The sequence below is a fragment of the Cherax quadricarinatus genome, chromosome 68 (genome assembly GCF_038502225.1).
Source record: "Cherax quadricarinatus isolate ZL_2023a chromosome 68, ASM3850222v1, whole genome shotgun sequence".
Classification (NCBI taxonomy): Eukaryota; Metazoa; Arthropoda; class Malacostraca; order Decapoda; family Parastacidae; genus Cherax; species Cherax quadricarinatus.
The window spans coordinates 5,840,789-5,857,434 of NC_091359.1; the positions used below are offsets into that span (position 1 = coordinate 5,840,789).

The 16,646-nt window shown below is 41.4% G+C and overlaps 1 protein-coding gene across 1 annotated transcript; it reads right to left on the reverse strand.

Annotated features, from left to right (window-relative positions):
* Positions 1-5,918: 5,918 nt before the first annotated feature.
* On the reverse strand, positions 5,919-11,812 carry Mdh2 (malate dehydrogenase 2). The gene is made up of 7 exons (XM_053789693.2): positions 11,657-11,812; positions 8,223-8,417; positions 7,846-8,013; positions 7,225-7,347; positions 6,942-7,079; positions 6,535-6,677; positions 5,919-6,426 (listed from the first exon to the last, which is right to left on the reverse strand). The coding sequence occupies exons 1-7, from the start codon at positions 11,732-11,734 to the stop codon at positions 6,249-6,251; spliced, it is 1,023 nt and encodes a 340-aa protein (XP_053645668.2). The 5' UTR covers positions 11,735-11,812; the 3' UTR covers positions 5,919-6,248.
* Between the last annotated feature and the right edge of the window lie 4,834 nt (positions 11,813-16,646).

Consider the following 16,646-nt stretch of genomic DNA (forward strand, 5'->3'; position numbering starts at 1 on the left):
TCACGGTGATCAGACAAGGATGGAACATTCGCTTCTGCATAGAGACTCTCTACAGGGGAAGAGTGAAAAGCACCAAGGCATAAACGTAATCCTTGGTGATGGATGGGGTTAAGGCTAGAGAGAGTAGCAGGAGAGGCCGCTGAATAAATCTGGTCACCATAATTGAGTTTCGATAAAACAAGGGCTGAATGTAGGCGAAGCAGAGTTCGACGATCAGCTCCCCAGGAAAGATGAGCAAGGGTTTTAAGAAGGTTTAGCCGGCTTGACAAGTTGCCTTCAGAGAGGTAATGTGAGGTTTCCAGGATAACCTACGGTCAAAGAGAAGGCCTAGAAACCTGACTATCACGTTCGGGGATACGGGAGCCATAGAGATACAAAGGATGATCGGAGATGACAGAGCGTCTAGTGAAAGTAATTTGGTGAGTTTTGGTACTGGAAAATTTAAACCCATGCGCGGTGGTCCAAGTGGAAACACGGGTGACCACATGCTGGAGAGAAACTGCAATGAGATGACAGTCAGCGCCTGTACAAGCAATAGCGAAGTCATCAACATAGAATGATGACCAAATATTGGGTGGAAGAACAGAGGCCAAATCATTTATAGCAAGGAGAAAAAGTGGCCCGGTGGTCTGGTGGCTAAAGCTCTCGCTTCACACACAGAGGGCCCAGGTTCGATTCACGGCGGGTGGAAACATTTCGACACGTTTCCTTACACCTGTTGTCCTGTTCACTTAGCAGCAAATAGGTACCTGGGTGTTAGTCGACTGGTGTGGGTCGCATCCTGGGGGACAAGATTAAGGACCCCAATGGAAATAAATTAGACAGTCCTCGATGACGCACCGACTTTCTTGGATTATCCTGGGTGGCTAACCCTCCGGAGTTAAAAATCCAAACGAAATCTTATCTTATCTTAACACATCCCTGAGGGACACCTTCAGCTTGGATGAAGTCCGGGGAAAGCACATTATTGACTCGAACACGGAAGTGTCTGTCAGTTAAAAAGTTCTTAAGGAAGGATGATAGATTGCCTCGGAGGCCTAAGGAGTGGGCTTGGGCCAAAATATTATACCTCCAAGTTGTGTCATATGCCTTCTCAAGGTCAAAAAATATGGCAATAACTGAGTGATTATTCGCAAAGGCATTACGAACATACGTATCCAAGCGTAGTAAGGGGTCTATGGTAGAACGGCCCTTACGAAAGCCATATTGACTAGCGGAGAGACTGTTGTGTGTCTCTAAATACCACATTAAACGTCGATTTACCAGACGTTCCATCACTTTGCAAACTGCACTAGTAAGAGCGATGGGACGATAGTGGGAGGCATCATGTCCTATAGTACCCGGCTTGCGGAAAGGGAGAACAATGGCCGATTTCCACAGCTGGGGAAGAACTCCTTGTGCCCAAATAAGATTGAAGAGGTGTACGAGGACTACAAGGGCTGACTGATGTAAATGTTGTAACATACGAATATGAATGTCGTCAGGCCCAGCTGCCGATGATTGGCAAGCTGAGAGTGTTGCCTCCAGTTCCTGAAGTGTAAAAGGCACATTATACTGTTCTTCTCGGAGAGAAGAAAAGTCCAAGGGTACTAACTCTCTGGCAGATTTTGAAGAAAGAAACGAGGGGCATAGATGGAGCCCCCGGGAAATACGGACCAGATGAGTGCCAATTTCAATGGCAACGTCAAGAGGGTTTGCTACATCAATACCGGCGACCCGTAGAACAGGAGCCGGGTCAGGAGAGTATTTACCACTCAATTTCCTCACTTTTTTCCAGACTGCACTCATAGAGGAAGCAGAGGTGATGGTGGAAACATAGTCTCGCCAGCAAGTGCATTTAGCATCACGGATGACACGGCGAGCGATCGCACGCTTCTGCTTAAAATCAAGAAGTCTCTCATTGGTTCTATTGTATCAGTACCTGCCCCATGCAGCACGTTTCAAACGTACTGCACGAGCACAAGCAGGAGACCACCAATGCACGCACTTCTGAGAATGCTTGCCTGAGGTTTGGGCTATAGAATGATAAGCTGCGGTATAAACTGACGTCGAGAAGAGGTGTAGGAGCTCATCAATGGAGGATGAAGAAGGAACCTCACTAAAAGCAGTGAGTTGCGAGTAAAGGTCCCAATTTGCCCGATCAAATTGCCAGCGAGGGCTACGGAAAGGTGGTGAATATGAAGAAGTAAGAATGATTGGAAAATGATCGCTGTCATGTAAGTCCGGCAGAACAGACCAGGTGAAGTCTAGTGCAGTGGAGGAAGAGCAGACTGATAGATCGATGCAAGAGATAGTATGAGTGCGAGGATCAAAATGGGTGGGAGTACCCGTATTTAAAACATGGAGGGGGGTGAGAGGCAAGAAAAGCCTCTAACTGGATGCCACGCGAGTCACAATGAGGACCCCCCCCCCCCAGAGGAAATGGTGATCATTAAAATCACCAAGTAACAGAAGTGGTGGTGGCAAGGATGAAACTAGAAAGGCAAAATCTGGGATAGAAAATGCTCGAGGAGAGAGATATAAAGAACATATTGTAAACCAGTTATTCAAGTGGATACGGGCTGCAGTGTAATGCAGCGAGGTATGGACAAATAGTTGACAGTACGGAATATCATTGCGTAGAAGGGGACTTTCATTAAAGGTCCCATCTGAGAAAGGATCCGAAGAATACAATAAATTATAGCCTGAGAGAGGTTGGAAAACAGCCGAGTGTAATTTTGGTTCTTGTAAGCAAGCACCAACGGGAAAACCTGGAAAGCAACATCTGAAGCTCGCCCCGATTACCCCTGAGGCCGCGGATATTCCACTGTAAATAGGCCATGATTGGCAATGAAGAAAATACCAGGTATCCGTAGGGAAGGGCACCTACAGGCTAGAGGGGTTAGAAAAGTCAACGTGTGGTGGCATTGGAAGACGTTCAAGCAGCGAAGGAACGGAGCGTTGCGAAGAATGGGGTTCTGAAGATGGAGGAGAGGGAAGAGAAGGAACAGGAGGTGAATCAGTGTCCATTGAAGGTTTAGTCTCTGCAATATATTCTGAAATGGCTTCAAGTGTTTCTGAATTCAAAGATGTATGGGAGACCACATTGGAGGTAGGAGGAGGAGGGTGAGTAAAGATTGGGACAGTAATGGACTGTACCAAAGTAGAGGGGGATGAAAGAGTGTAGGGGACTGGAGATGAAGTGTGGGGGGAGACAGAAGAGGCAGAAACCTGGGAGGTGGCAGAAGAGGGAGAAACTTGGGAGGGGACGGGGGTGGAAGGCATAGTACGAGGAGGAGGGTGAACCTCCACACTTGTAATAGAGCCAGAGAGAGGGGAAGAACTAGGCACAGAGACTGGAAGGGTAAAGTGTGGAGGTGGAAGAAGGGAAGGAAGGAGCAAAGAAGAATTGAGCAATGTGGATTTTTTGGACTTCTGAGAAGTAGAGGGGCGATTGGTATAAGGTGTCGTACGAGGTCTTGTCGATACTGGGGTTTGCGAGGAAGGACGCGAAGATGTGAGAACAGACCAAGTCGTAGTCGGAACGTCAGAGCCAAGGACAGCAAAAGGATTAGATGCCAGAGTGGCTATGGGAGGGGTAATAACAGAGGAGGCTACAGAAGATGGAACCCCAGAAGTGGGGGGATGTTTTGAAACACGAGAATAAGAAACATGGAGTAGTCCCCCTTGGAGGCGGAGACGAGTAACTGCCATAGCATAAGGGAGACCTTCTGCCTCTTTGAGGCAACAGATTTCACGTTCATTTAAGTAGACCTGGCAACGGCGGGAGTACGAAGGGCGAGCTTCATTACAATTAAGGCAAGATGGAGGTTGACTGCAAGATGTATTAGAATGGTCATCGGCACCACAGACTGGGCATTCGGCTATAGATCTGCAACATTTTGCTGGGTGACCAAAACGCCAGCAATTTCTACACTGTTGCGGTGTAGGTATTACCTTTCAAACTTGTAACCGATGTCCCGCGACGTATACAGAGGACGGGAGTTCTCGGCTGTCAAAAGTTAATCGAGCCACATTGCAAGGGTAACGTCTCCTCCCACGGGCAGGAAGGACATAAGTGTCTACTTTGAGGATTGGGAGATCCTAGAGTTCCAGCTGTTCAAGAATGTCATTGCCACATGACTGGAAATTCTGTTGGACTATGGTATGGGGCAGAATGACAGTACCATTACAAGAATTCGAAAGGAGAGAAAGATCATGAGCTTGGGTAGCATTCTGGACAGTGATGATGCACGTACCGCTCTTGAGAGCATGAAATGAAATATCTCTACCAACATGACGCAGGAGCGCTTTGCCAATACTATGGTCAGAAAGATAGGCAGAAGAAGTCGGTCTTAAAGTAAAGAATTGTGATAGTAGCAGCATCAATATTCGAAAGGAGAGAAAGATCATGAGCTTGGGTAGCATTCTGGACAGTGATGATGCACGTACCGCTCTTGAGAGCATGAAATGAAATATCTCTACCAACATGACGCAGGAGCGCTTTGCCAATACTATGGTCAGAAAGATAGGCAGAAGAAGTCGGTCTTAAAGTAAAGAATTTAGTCCATTGTGTGGTGCGAAACAGCATGGAGAGGGAGTGCATGACGTGTCGGTCTTTTCCGAGTAGGATGGGAAGGTAACGAAGGAGCATCATCAGGAGGTTGACGTTGGCGTTTAGGAGTAGGACCGAAGTTGGTCCGGCGTGAAACAGGCTGGCGATTTGAAAATTGCCGTACCGTAGAGGGAGAGGCCGGAAGCATAGTCAAAGGAGAGCGGAGGTCAGACAAATCGAAGGAGTCAGTCCAAGCCCCGGTACCTGAAGCGGGTGAGGAAACAGCACCAGCAAGAGGTACAGGGGCATCAGGAGTGTCCGAAGTGGTCTAAAAACAAGGCAGGGTCAGAATGGGGTGCGGTATCAAAAGGGGCCTGGGGGTAGTGGGTTCATGGATTGGGTTCTCCATGGTTAGGTTACTCCTTTGCTTTTTGTTTTTAAGAAAAAAAAAGAAAAAAGAAAAATTAAAAAAAGGGGGGAGCGGGGAGGAATAGTTCCCAGGAGGAATGAAAGGGCCGGAAATCTCCCTCCGCGCCCAAGAGGACCTCAGCACCGCTAGTAGCGCAGATGCAGCATGGAACCCGTGCCATACCCTACCCTTCATGCCAGTAAACCAGCAATCTGGGATAGCAACCTCACATCTGCCGAGCTACCTCGGTGGACAAAAGAGAGGGCGGCCGGGTATCTGCCACAAAGCATACCTCCTTCGGCCACCACTCCTGGAATCCGGAAGGTGGCTTCCAGAGATACACCCATCACTCGAAAGACACCCAAAGCTACACTCCGGGATGCTGGAGAGGGATCGGGACATCCCCAGGCGATCCAGATTCCACGGCAAACTACGCCACCGCCAAGAACCTCAACGGAATGGAATGGACCCCGGTATCCTTTCCCCAACCTAGGAACTAGCGCACCTGTGGGAGAAATCCCAAAGGCCAAAAAGAGGAAGGGCAAAAGGGAGGGGTGGGGAGGAGGAGGAGGAGGAGGAGGAGGAGGAAAGGAAAAAGGGGAGGATGGGATAGGGAAGAGGGAATTGGGGGGTAATTAGGTTCGGTCTGAGGAAGGAGACCGACAGGTCTGATTCCTCAGACCAATAGCCTCTTCACTGCGACAAGGAGCCCCCCTTGAAGAGGATTTTTAAGGGCAAAATTATCAACTATTTAGTTTGATGTCCATGGTAGAAGGTGACTGCTGTAGTGTAATATGCACTGTGTTCTTTTTAATAAACTACAAACTATAAGTCCACTTGAGATGTTAAATAATGCAGTTGCCAAGTATGTGTAATGAAAAAAAAAAATTGTCAGAAAAAACAGCCACAGATATCTGCTTATTTTCTTGAACTGATTTTTCTTGTTTCTCAAGTTTTCTGGATATGAAAAAAACATCTTTTCTTTCTTTTATTGTCAACAAAACATTATATTTACAACCTCAAAAGATCTTCCTTAAAGTGAAGCCGGGGGTAATCTATGCCATGTAAAGATATACAGTAAATACAATGCCTATGTAAGAAGCTGAATATTCTATATGCAGTTGTGCTTCTGTACCATAAGTTCACACCAGGGTCCTCATAAATCTTCATATACAAATTATATAAACAATGTAACCAGTGAATATTTCTATTAAATTCAATTACGTGTAAAGCTGAGATATCTTTAAAGATAAAAAAATTTAATATACATAAATTCAATTTACAATAAAAAATAAGAGCGCAAGTTTACAAGGCAGCAACAAAATCTTCACCTTTCTTGATACTACCTTTCAACTCTGCAATTGCATTCTCTATAAGCTTGCTTTCAAATGGTGTCAATTTTCCAAGACCTAGGTTCTTCTCCAGGCCATTAGGACCCAAAACGAGTGGTGTTGAGAAGTAAGCAGCTTCTGTCACATTAGATCTATAAAAAAAAAAAAGATGTACTGAAATCTTAAATATCGTAACATGTAATGTACAATAAAATAAACACAAACTATGTTAAACCAGCTGTAACAAAGTCAATACCAACCTGATAAAGGCACATTCCACGACACCAGCCTCTCCATTCATGGCACGTATCATGGAGAATGCAAAGCGGGCACCAGCATATGCCATAGACAGAGTTGCCGAGCCAGCTCCAGCTTTTGCCTTTACTACTTCAGTGCCAGCATCCTGGGTATTTGAATATAAACACTAGAAATATGTACTAAATAATGTTAATATGTACTTGTTTCCTATATTCTGATTTATCCAGAGCTTACAAACTGAGCTTATATTAACAATTTTGCAGTTTTATAAGCAAAATGCATACACTACATTTACATCACCCTTACCCGATAAAAACATTTACAGTCAAGATCAAATAAAGATATCTGATCAATCTGAGCCTACAATAAAATTTAATAAGCTTTAAAACATTTGCTCAGATATACACACCTGAATCCTTTCAGTGAGTGCCTTGAGCTGGTCTTCTGGGAATGATACTGAAGGTGTGGCTTGAGAGATGAGGGGGATGATTGTGATGCCTGCATGGCCACCAATAACGGGTACATTCACTGTGCTGGGGTTTAAACCCTACATATCAAACAAGAGATTAATAATTATATACATGTACACAATAGGTTAAAGTACAAAAAAAATGTACTATGCCTATTAGACTAAAATATATGTATCTGCAACACTGATACGCTAAACTTAAGATAGAAGAATGCGGTAATACCTTAAGTTCTGCAACAAATGTGTTTGCTCGAACAATGTCAAGAGTGGTAACTCCAAAAATGCGGCCGGTATCAACACCAGCCTTCTTGTATACCTCTGCTGCTATTGGCACTGTGCTGTTTACCTAAAAAAAAAAAAAAATCATTTTTGTTTTGATTGAGTCTTCAAAATATGTGGAATAAAATAAATTGTTAATACAAAAAATTATGGAACTTGTTACATTTACATCAAGCACTAAAAATTATTCAACACTGAATTGCAAAAGGCTTCTACTGTTAGAGGGCACAAAGTAAGTGTAGATCGTGAACAAAAGTTAGGAGTAAATCAATAGAGTATATCAAAAAGTTAAGAGTGACTCTTGTATTAAAAGGGAAGGCTTGTGAAATGTATGCATTGTATGAGTATCCTGGGTTCAGCATTTTCCATGAAAATAACCCAAGAGGGCAGAGCACAGCAATATGGTTGTCTTATTAGTTTATTAAACCAATAATAAAAATTTTTAAAGAGTGTTGCCTATGTATTTTTCACCTTAATAAAAATAGTGTATGAAGAAAATAAAATTTCAGTTTTATAATTACCACTTTTAAACAAAATTTAGCCAAATAATTCAGTTTAAACTTACAGGGTTAGAGATTATACAAATCATAGCCTTGGGGCAGTTCTCTGCACAGGCCTTAGCAAGATTGGCAACAATGGAAGCATTTGTGTTGAACAGGTCATCACGGGTCATGCCAGGCTTGCGGGGCACTCCAGCAGGAACCACTACTACCTCGCATCCTTTCAGAGAGTCCTGCAAAACATTATTCCTTTACTTTAAGTCAGTGAGAATCATACCTATATCCACTGATTAATGCATATAATTAATACAAGGAAGGTGGTAAAAATATTTTAAATTTACACAACAGATTTAAGCAGATTTGTTAAAAACAGTAAATGCATCACTGTTGAAATGTAAAATGTGTAAATTTTTGCCAACTATAAAGCATATATATAACTTACAGCAAGCTGGTCAGGTCCAACATAGCCAGTGACCTTGGCTGGAGACTCAATGTGAGAGAGATCAGCTGCAACTCCTGGTGTGTGTACAATATCATAAAGGGAGAGCTCAGTCACCAGTGGAGAGTTCTTTAACAAGAGTGAAAGTGGCTGACCGATGCCTCCACTGGCACCCATTACTCCAACTTTCCTGTTAACCTGTATATAACAATTGGCTTATTAGAGTATTAAACATCAGTGTATGCTTGTGTACATTTTTATCAAAATAAAATAGTATCAAAAAGCTAATATCGAAGTGAATCTGGAAAGATCACTGAACCGACTCTGGAGGTGGAGTGGGAAGGAAACTATGTTCAGTTAGTTACAATACAGTACAGTAGTACCTTGGTATATGTCTGCTTTGGAATAAGTCCAACATGATATATATCCTGTTTGGATGTGAAAACTTGCTTGGTATACGGCCTTTGTTTGGAATACAACTGGCATACTAGAACTTCTTTGGGTCAAAATGAGTCAACACCGCATGCTACCCTTGTTTATCCCGCTTTCGAGACAAAGCCACGACTGCCCACTAGTGTCAGTACGCCCGTTACTAACACTCTGTGAACAACCCGCACTAACTGAATTTTCACGCGATTGTGTTTTTTCGTATAAATTTTTAGTAGTAAATTCATTAACCCACAAATTCTAAGAAAGTTAATGAGAAGAGCCAAGCAACGAAGAAAATGGTTAGGATCACCATGGAGGTGAAAAAGAGATTGTTGACAAGTATGAAGGTGGCATGCGTATCCGAGACTTGGCTGCTGCATACTGTATACGATAGCATATCAGAGGCAATGATTTGCGAAAAGGCAAGCTGATGCATGCCAATCTTTTGAAAAATAAGGCAGGAACAAGCCAAGAAAGTGAAGTGTTTAAAGTCAGCCATGGCTGGTTTGATAATTTTAAGGAAAGGACTGGCATTCAGTGTTGAGAGGCATGGAGAGGGAGCCAGTGCTGATAAAGATGCCACCAATGATTTTGTTACAGAGTTTGGGGAATTTGTGGAGGCTGAGGGTTTTGTTCCCCAACAAGTTTTTAACTGACGAAACAGGCCTGTTTTGGAGAAGGCAGAAGCAAAGTTCTTTAGACAGAATTTTAGTAAAAGTCAAACCTGGTGAGCTTCAACCAGGTCCAAATAGGGAAAATGAGACAGAAAAGAGAAGGGGACTCTCCTTCCAAACAATAACATTTCCTCCTCCTCCCTTCTCAGCACTATCCTAGGAGGCACTCGACTCTCTTCAGCAAAGCAAACCGAGGCTAAATTTGCATTTGTTTTATCGAATTCTTTTGTATTTATATATGTACGTATTTTAGTATTAAGCAGTGTTTAAATTACATATTTTATATTAAGCAGTGTTTAAATTATTTTCTACAACCCCATCAATGTATAATATGCCAATAAAAATAGGATTTTTTTTTTCATTGGAACGGATTAATCGTTTTCCCTATATTTCTTATGGGAAAATTCGTCTGGTATACATTCTGCTTGGTACAAGTCTACAATATATATAAAAGTGCTTTCCTCCCTTTCTGCAGCTTCATTAATTAGGCAGTTTACACACATGTTAAATTATGTATGATAATTTTACTTATGTGTACCTGTACCTAAATAAACTTGCATACTTCTTTCCTTATTTAGCTTCAGTCAAAGATAAATATTATTTAGATTCACTATACTACAGTGAAAAATTGAATACAATATACAATTGTTTAGACAAATTATATATTGTTATATTTATGAGGGAAAGGGGAGAACAAACCCATAAGGTTATATAGTACCTGAGCAAATGGAAAACTAAGTCTTGATCCAACAAAGGAGACATCAGGTACCATTCACTGGATCGAACCCTTCACTGGTGTCCAGGAGCCTCCCTCAAGAGGTTATAGGTACAAAGATAGCACTGGTGACTCATGGGTCATGTGATAGTGCCTTCAGCTCACATCTGAAGGCTCTAGAATCAATCCCAGAATGAGCTGGTCATATATCTACACCTGCTGCCCCTTTTACCTAGCAATAAGTAGGAACCTGGAAGTTAGCCAACTTTTGTGGGGTGCATCCTGGGTAAAAGGATCAAAGGACCCAAGTGGAAACAAGCCTTGCCTTTTTTTTTTTTTTTGTTTTATTTTATCTTGAGTTGCTAACTTTCTGGGTTAATAATACTATTCAAACCAATTACATAACCTAGGATAACCCCAAAATATCAGTTTGCCTTATTGCCAAAGAAGTCTTTAAATTTTAAGATTTAAGAAATTATTGATCTGGATTACATTTCCTTGACTTTTAACAACCGAATGGCTCTAAGGTTCTTAATGCGACCATTGTTAATATAAATGCAACAGGACTGGTAAATCAGTGAAAGATATACAGCATTTTGAACACTGCAAATAGCATAGGCAGCGCTGTATGGATCTTGTGGTTTAGCGCTTTTTTTTTATTATAATAATGCAAATAGCATAAATTCCAGTTTTCACCAGTAATGTAGTACCAGAAATTTAATCATTGTAGTTTAAATTTTACACCATATGTAATATATTTTTGTTACACATCAGTTTTATAGGCTAAGAGTTGTTATCCTACCTCAGCTCACTTCAAAGCCCAGCCCTATCTAAGGATTACTACCCTCCCCCAGGATGCCACCCACATCTACTTACCAGTGGGTGAACAGGGACAGCAAGTGTAAGGAAACAATGCCCATTTCCACTCGGCGAGGATCGAACCACGGACACTCGGTATGTGAGCCGAGTGCGCTACCAACTGAGCCAGAGGCACATGATACAACCTATACAGTCCTAGGTGACATAACCAACATAACATATAGAAAACCCCTGATTATACAGAGCATTTCTGTCAACTTACAGCAATCGTGGCCCCCAGGTTGCAACCCACAACAGTGGACTAACACCCAGGTACCTACTTACTGTTAGGTGAACAGAGACAGCAGGTGTGAGGAAACATTTCACCCTTGCCGGGAAACTATCCTGGACCCTTATTGTGTGAGCTGAGTACTCTACCAACCAAGCCATGAACACCTACATACACAGGTACGGTCTACCTACCTACCTGAGTAGGTAGACTGTACCTGTAGAGCTAAACTACATTATTATAATAAAAAGAAGCGCTAAACCACAAGGGCTATACAGCAGCTAAACTACAAAATGCCAAATTTCAATATCTTAAGAACTGTACATATCCTAGGTTAAGTCATTTTCTCAATACGTAGACTTAAACTACAAATTATTTATATGTTTTATTATAACTGCATGTGACTTACACACCTAAATAAATGTATATTGTTTGTATAAAGTCTTATTGCAATAATGCAATCGATAAGGGCAAGTCCTCCACCACCATTATTTTCAATTAGAACTGATTTAAATAGTTTGGTTTATCTTACCACATTGCTAGTGGAGAAGTTCTTGGCTAACTGGCCAAGAGTGCTGGCTGTCTGGGGTCTTGCAAGTCTGGAAAACATTTTAAAACAGGACTCGATGGACTGTCTTTGACACCTCAGAGCAGACTGCGACACCGGCAGAGTCACCGACGTTGCCACATCTCGTAACCTTCACCTACATTAAATATAATTTAAAATGTATGTACGCCCTTTTCCATATTATGTAACTATATATATATCAAACTTCTAAATTACAAGTAATTAGTGGACATAATAATAAAGGTGTTTACTATAGATTTTTGTGAAGTACGGGTGATGCGTGACAACTGTTTTCACAAAGATAGCACAAGTCCGAAATACACATTGACTGTGGAGACAGTCGAAATATTCTCATTCTCATAAGATGTGTACAAACCCTGTATTGGTAAAGGTGTATATAAGACATCTCTACATACATTTTTCATTGTACAATGCAAGGTATATACCCAATGGAAACAAGTCACTCTGACTTTTTCTTGGGTTATCCCAGGTACTTGACACATCTGCTGCTATGTATGATAATCTATGTAACTGTACTTGTGTATACCTGAATAAACTTATTTACCCTGTCGTATGTACAGAATAGATACTTCTCGTGTCTCTCATATACTGAATACTGTATATTATACATATCATTAAAATATACTTGCTATTATTGGTGAATCTGCCATTTTTTTTTTTATACCCATGGGGATCACGTATTGAAGAACGGCAGGTGATTAATTTAACAAAAAGGAGGCTAGCTCAAGTTCCTTGGATCAAGAGTGGTTGGTCAGCATCAAGGGTGCTGTGGAAGGAACATCAAGATTCAGCTTGAACTTGATGCAATTAAAAAATGTACGAGGTAAATATAGCTTTGGCTCCAACCTTTTGAAATGTCACATAGTTCAGGACACTCGCACGATGCACAACATATAATACTTGATTTACCTGAAGGGTATTCTGGGGGTCAACGCCCCCGCGGCCCGGTCCATGATCAGGCCTCGTAGTGGATCAGGACCTGGTCAACCAGGCTGTTACTGCTGGTCGTACGCAGATAGATGTACGAGCCACAGCCCGGCTGATCAGGCACCAGCTTTAGGTGCCTGTCCATTGTCTACTTGAAGACATCCAGGGGGGGTCTATTGGTAATCTCCCTTATGTATGCTGGGAGGCAGTTGAACAATCTTGGGCCCCTGACACTTAGTGTGTTGCCTTTAGGGTACTCGTGGCTCCTCTGGTGTTAGCTGTGAGATGTTATATCTCCTGCCGAGTCTTGCTTGTGTAGGGAGTTATTTCCGTGTGCAGATTTGGGACTAATCCATCTAAGATTTTCCAAGTAATTTAGGTGCTTTATTGTACTTATACGTGCAGTAAAAGTTCTTTGTATATTCTGTATACTTTCTTCCGTAACTTTTAACTCTTATCAACTTGCGTATTCTTTATATTCAGAGGCCACTGACTCACCTGCCTCTCTTTCTCTCTCAAAAAAAAAAAAAAAAAAAAAACAGACGGCAATCAATATTATTATTATACATTACTTCCCTTAACATAATGACGAACATAACTTTGTTCTCCTTGACAATATATACACACAAAAAAAGTGTATTTCTGTGTATGTATGCAGAGTTTACTTGAATCATTATATTAGTCCTTAAACCCCTACTAATCAACCAGTTCCCGTTGTAACACGGTCAAGTGTATGGCTCAGAGACAATAATTTTTATTTAGATCTCATTATTATTATTATTAAAGATTCGCCGGTATTCTCCCGGCCCGGCCTTGGCTCCCTCTCTAGGGAGTGTCTGAGACCTAAGTCTCCCATGGGAGGAGGCACAAGTACCCCCTCATCTTTGGGACCAACTGTCCCCAGGCCTAACTTCTAGTAAGAAGCTAGGCCTCTCTGGTCTGCCATCCCCGCACCAAGGAGGCTAATGGGAATGACAGGCTTGTGAGCTGCAAGCTCTGGCTCAGGCACCTACCCTGCCCTAGAAGGGCTGGGCATGGTGTACATCATTTTAGATCTCATAATTTTAAACTTCTTACAATGGTTTTAAATAAATTATACAAAATTTAGGATGATATGTTAATGCCATTAACAAAATATATAATTTATTCTTTCATTATTATTATTATTATTATTATTATTATTATTATTATCACGGGGAGCGCTAAAGCTGTAGGTCCATTTATTCTTCCAGATTATATTTAAGGACAAATTTAATAATTTACTGTATTTATATGATTTAAACAAAAGTGTTCATTAATGAATGAGTTAGACAATCGGTCTTGTAAAAATATATAAAGCTTGGTAAGTGAAAAATAATATTTATTCCTGTAATATTTTTATTAAATACTTGATTTGCATTAAAAAAATATGGATTATTAAAATCTATTATACACACCATAAAAGTTAATTACAAAAGTTAGTTTAAAATATTTATTATGCACCCATACTTATCCTGTGAGTAGTAACTGGTTATAATTATAACCATACTTTTTATAGGGTGGACCGGTAAGCCAGGGGAAGGCCTCGGTCAGATGATCTACAGCTCCAGCTGCGGGTCGTCATGAGTAAAACCTTCGTCAAGAAACATAAGAACATAAGAACATAAGAACGAAGGAACACTGCAGAAGGCCTACTGGCCCATGCGAGGCAGGTCCAAGTCCCTACCGGCTTAAGCCAATGCACCCAACCTAGTCAGGTCAGGTCACATTGACTCAAGGGAGGAACACGGCAACCGACCCGTTAGCACAAGCTATCAGGTCTAACTCACACCCACCCACATCTACTCATGTATTTATCCAACCTATTTTTAAAGCTACACAACGTTCTGGCCTCTATAACGGTACTTGGGAGTTTGTTCCACTCATCCACAACTCTATTACCAAACCAGTACTTTCCTATATCCCTCCTGAATCTGAATTTTTCCAACTTAAAACCATTGCTGCGAGTCCTGTCTAGGCTAGATATTATCAGCACACTATTTACATCCCCTTTATTTATTCCTGTCTTCCACTTATAAACCTCAATCATATCCCCCCTAATTCTACGTCTTTCTAGAGAGTGCAGTTTCAGGGCCCTTAGTCTATCCTCATAGGGAAGGTTTCTGATACATGGGATCATCTTTGTCATCCTCCTTTGTACATTTTCCAGAGAATTTATATCCATTCTGTAATACGGTGACCAAAACTGTGCAGCATAATCTAAATGAGGCCTAACCAAGGATGTATAGAGTTGAAGAACAACCTGAGGACTCCTATTATTTATGCTTCTTGATATGAAGCCAAGGATTCTATTAGCTTTATTGCGAACACTTATGCACTGTTGTCTTGGTTTCAGATTACTGCTAACCAGAACTCCTAAATCTTTTTCGCAATCCGTAATATTAAGATCTACATTATTTAGTTTATATGTGGCATGGTTATTGTCCTGTCCAACATTTAGAACTTTGCATTTGTCTATATTAAACTGCATCTGCCACTTCTCCGACCACTGCATCAGTCTATTCAAATCTTCCTGGAGTGCTCGAATGTCCTCGTCAGAATGAATTCGACGGCCTATTTTGGTGTCATCGGCAAACTTGCCGATGTCGCTCTTTATGCCCTCATCTATGTCGTTTATGTAGATTGTGAACAGCAGGGGGCCCAACACTGACCCCTGTGGAACACCGCTCGTGACGCTTCCCCACTCTGATTTCTCCCCATTTATGCAAACTCTCTGCTGCCTATTTGTCAACCATGCCTCTATCCAGGAAAAAATTTCTCCTCCTATTCCATGTGCTTTAATTTTCCTCAATAGTCTCTGATGTGGGACCCTGTCAAAAGCCTTACTGAAGTCCATATACACAATATCATATTCGTTACCATGATCTACCTCCTCAAATACCTTAGTGAAAAAAGTTAATAAATTCGTAAGGCAGGAACGTCCCTTTGTAAAACCATGCTGAGATTCGTTGATTAATTTATGCTTTTCAAGGTGGCTACGAACTGCCTCGGCAATTATTGATTCCATAAATTTTCCCACTATGGAGGTTAGGCTTATTGGTCTATAGTTCGAAGCTAAGGACCTGTCACCTGTTTTGAAAATAGGTATCACATTTGCCATTTTCCACTTATCTGGCACCATGCCAGTTTGTAGTGATATGTTGAAAAGATTAGCCAAAGGTGTGCTAAGCTCCTCTTTACATTCCTTTAGAACCCTTGCATACAGTTCATCAGGGCCTGGGGATTTGTTAGGTTTTAATTTATCTATTTGCCTAAGGACCATGTCACTTGTGACCCTAATAGTGCACAGTTTATTATCGTCCTGTTCTACATAATTTATCATTACTGGAATATCACTGGTATCCTCCTGTGTAAAAACTGAGAGGAAGTATGTGTTAAAAATTCTACACATTTCCTTATCACTGTCAGTGAGCTGACCCGAGGAACTTTTGAGTGGGCCTATCTTGTCCCTGATCTTACTTCTGTATACCTGAAAGAATCCTTTTGGGTTAGTCTTCGATTCTCTTGCAACTTTAACCTCATAATCTCTTTTTGCTTTTCTAATTCCCTTTTTTATTTCTCTCTTTAACTGAATATATCGATTTCTTAATTGCCCCTCTCCTCTTTTGATTTGCCTATATATGCCTCTCTTTTGACCAATCAGATATTTTAATCTATTGTTCATCCATTTAGGATCATTTTTGTTTGATCTGATTTCCCTATTTGGAACATAATTTGACTGAGCAGCTAGAACTATGCCCTGGAAAGCATCATATCGGCAACCATCACCACCTACCTGACCCCTAGTCAGGTCATTCCAGTTCAGCCCACCTAAGTAATTTTTCAGTCCTATGAAATCAGCCAAGCGAAAGTCAGGGACGGAGACTTGATTGCCATTATTAGGGGAATTCCATGATATGTTAAAACTGAGTGATTTGTGATCACTCTCCCCAAGCTCATCATTAACCTCAAGATTATTAATTAGTGT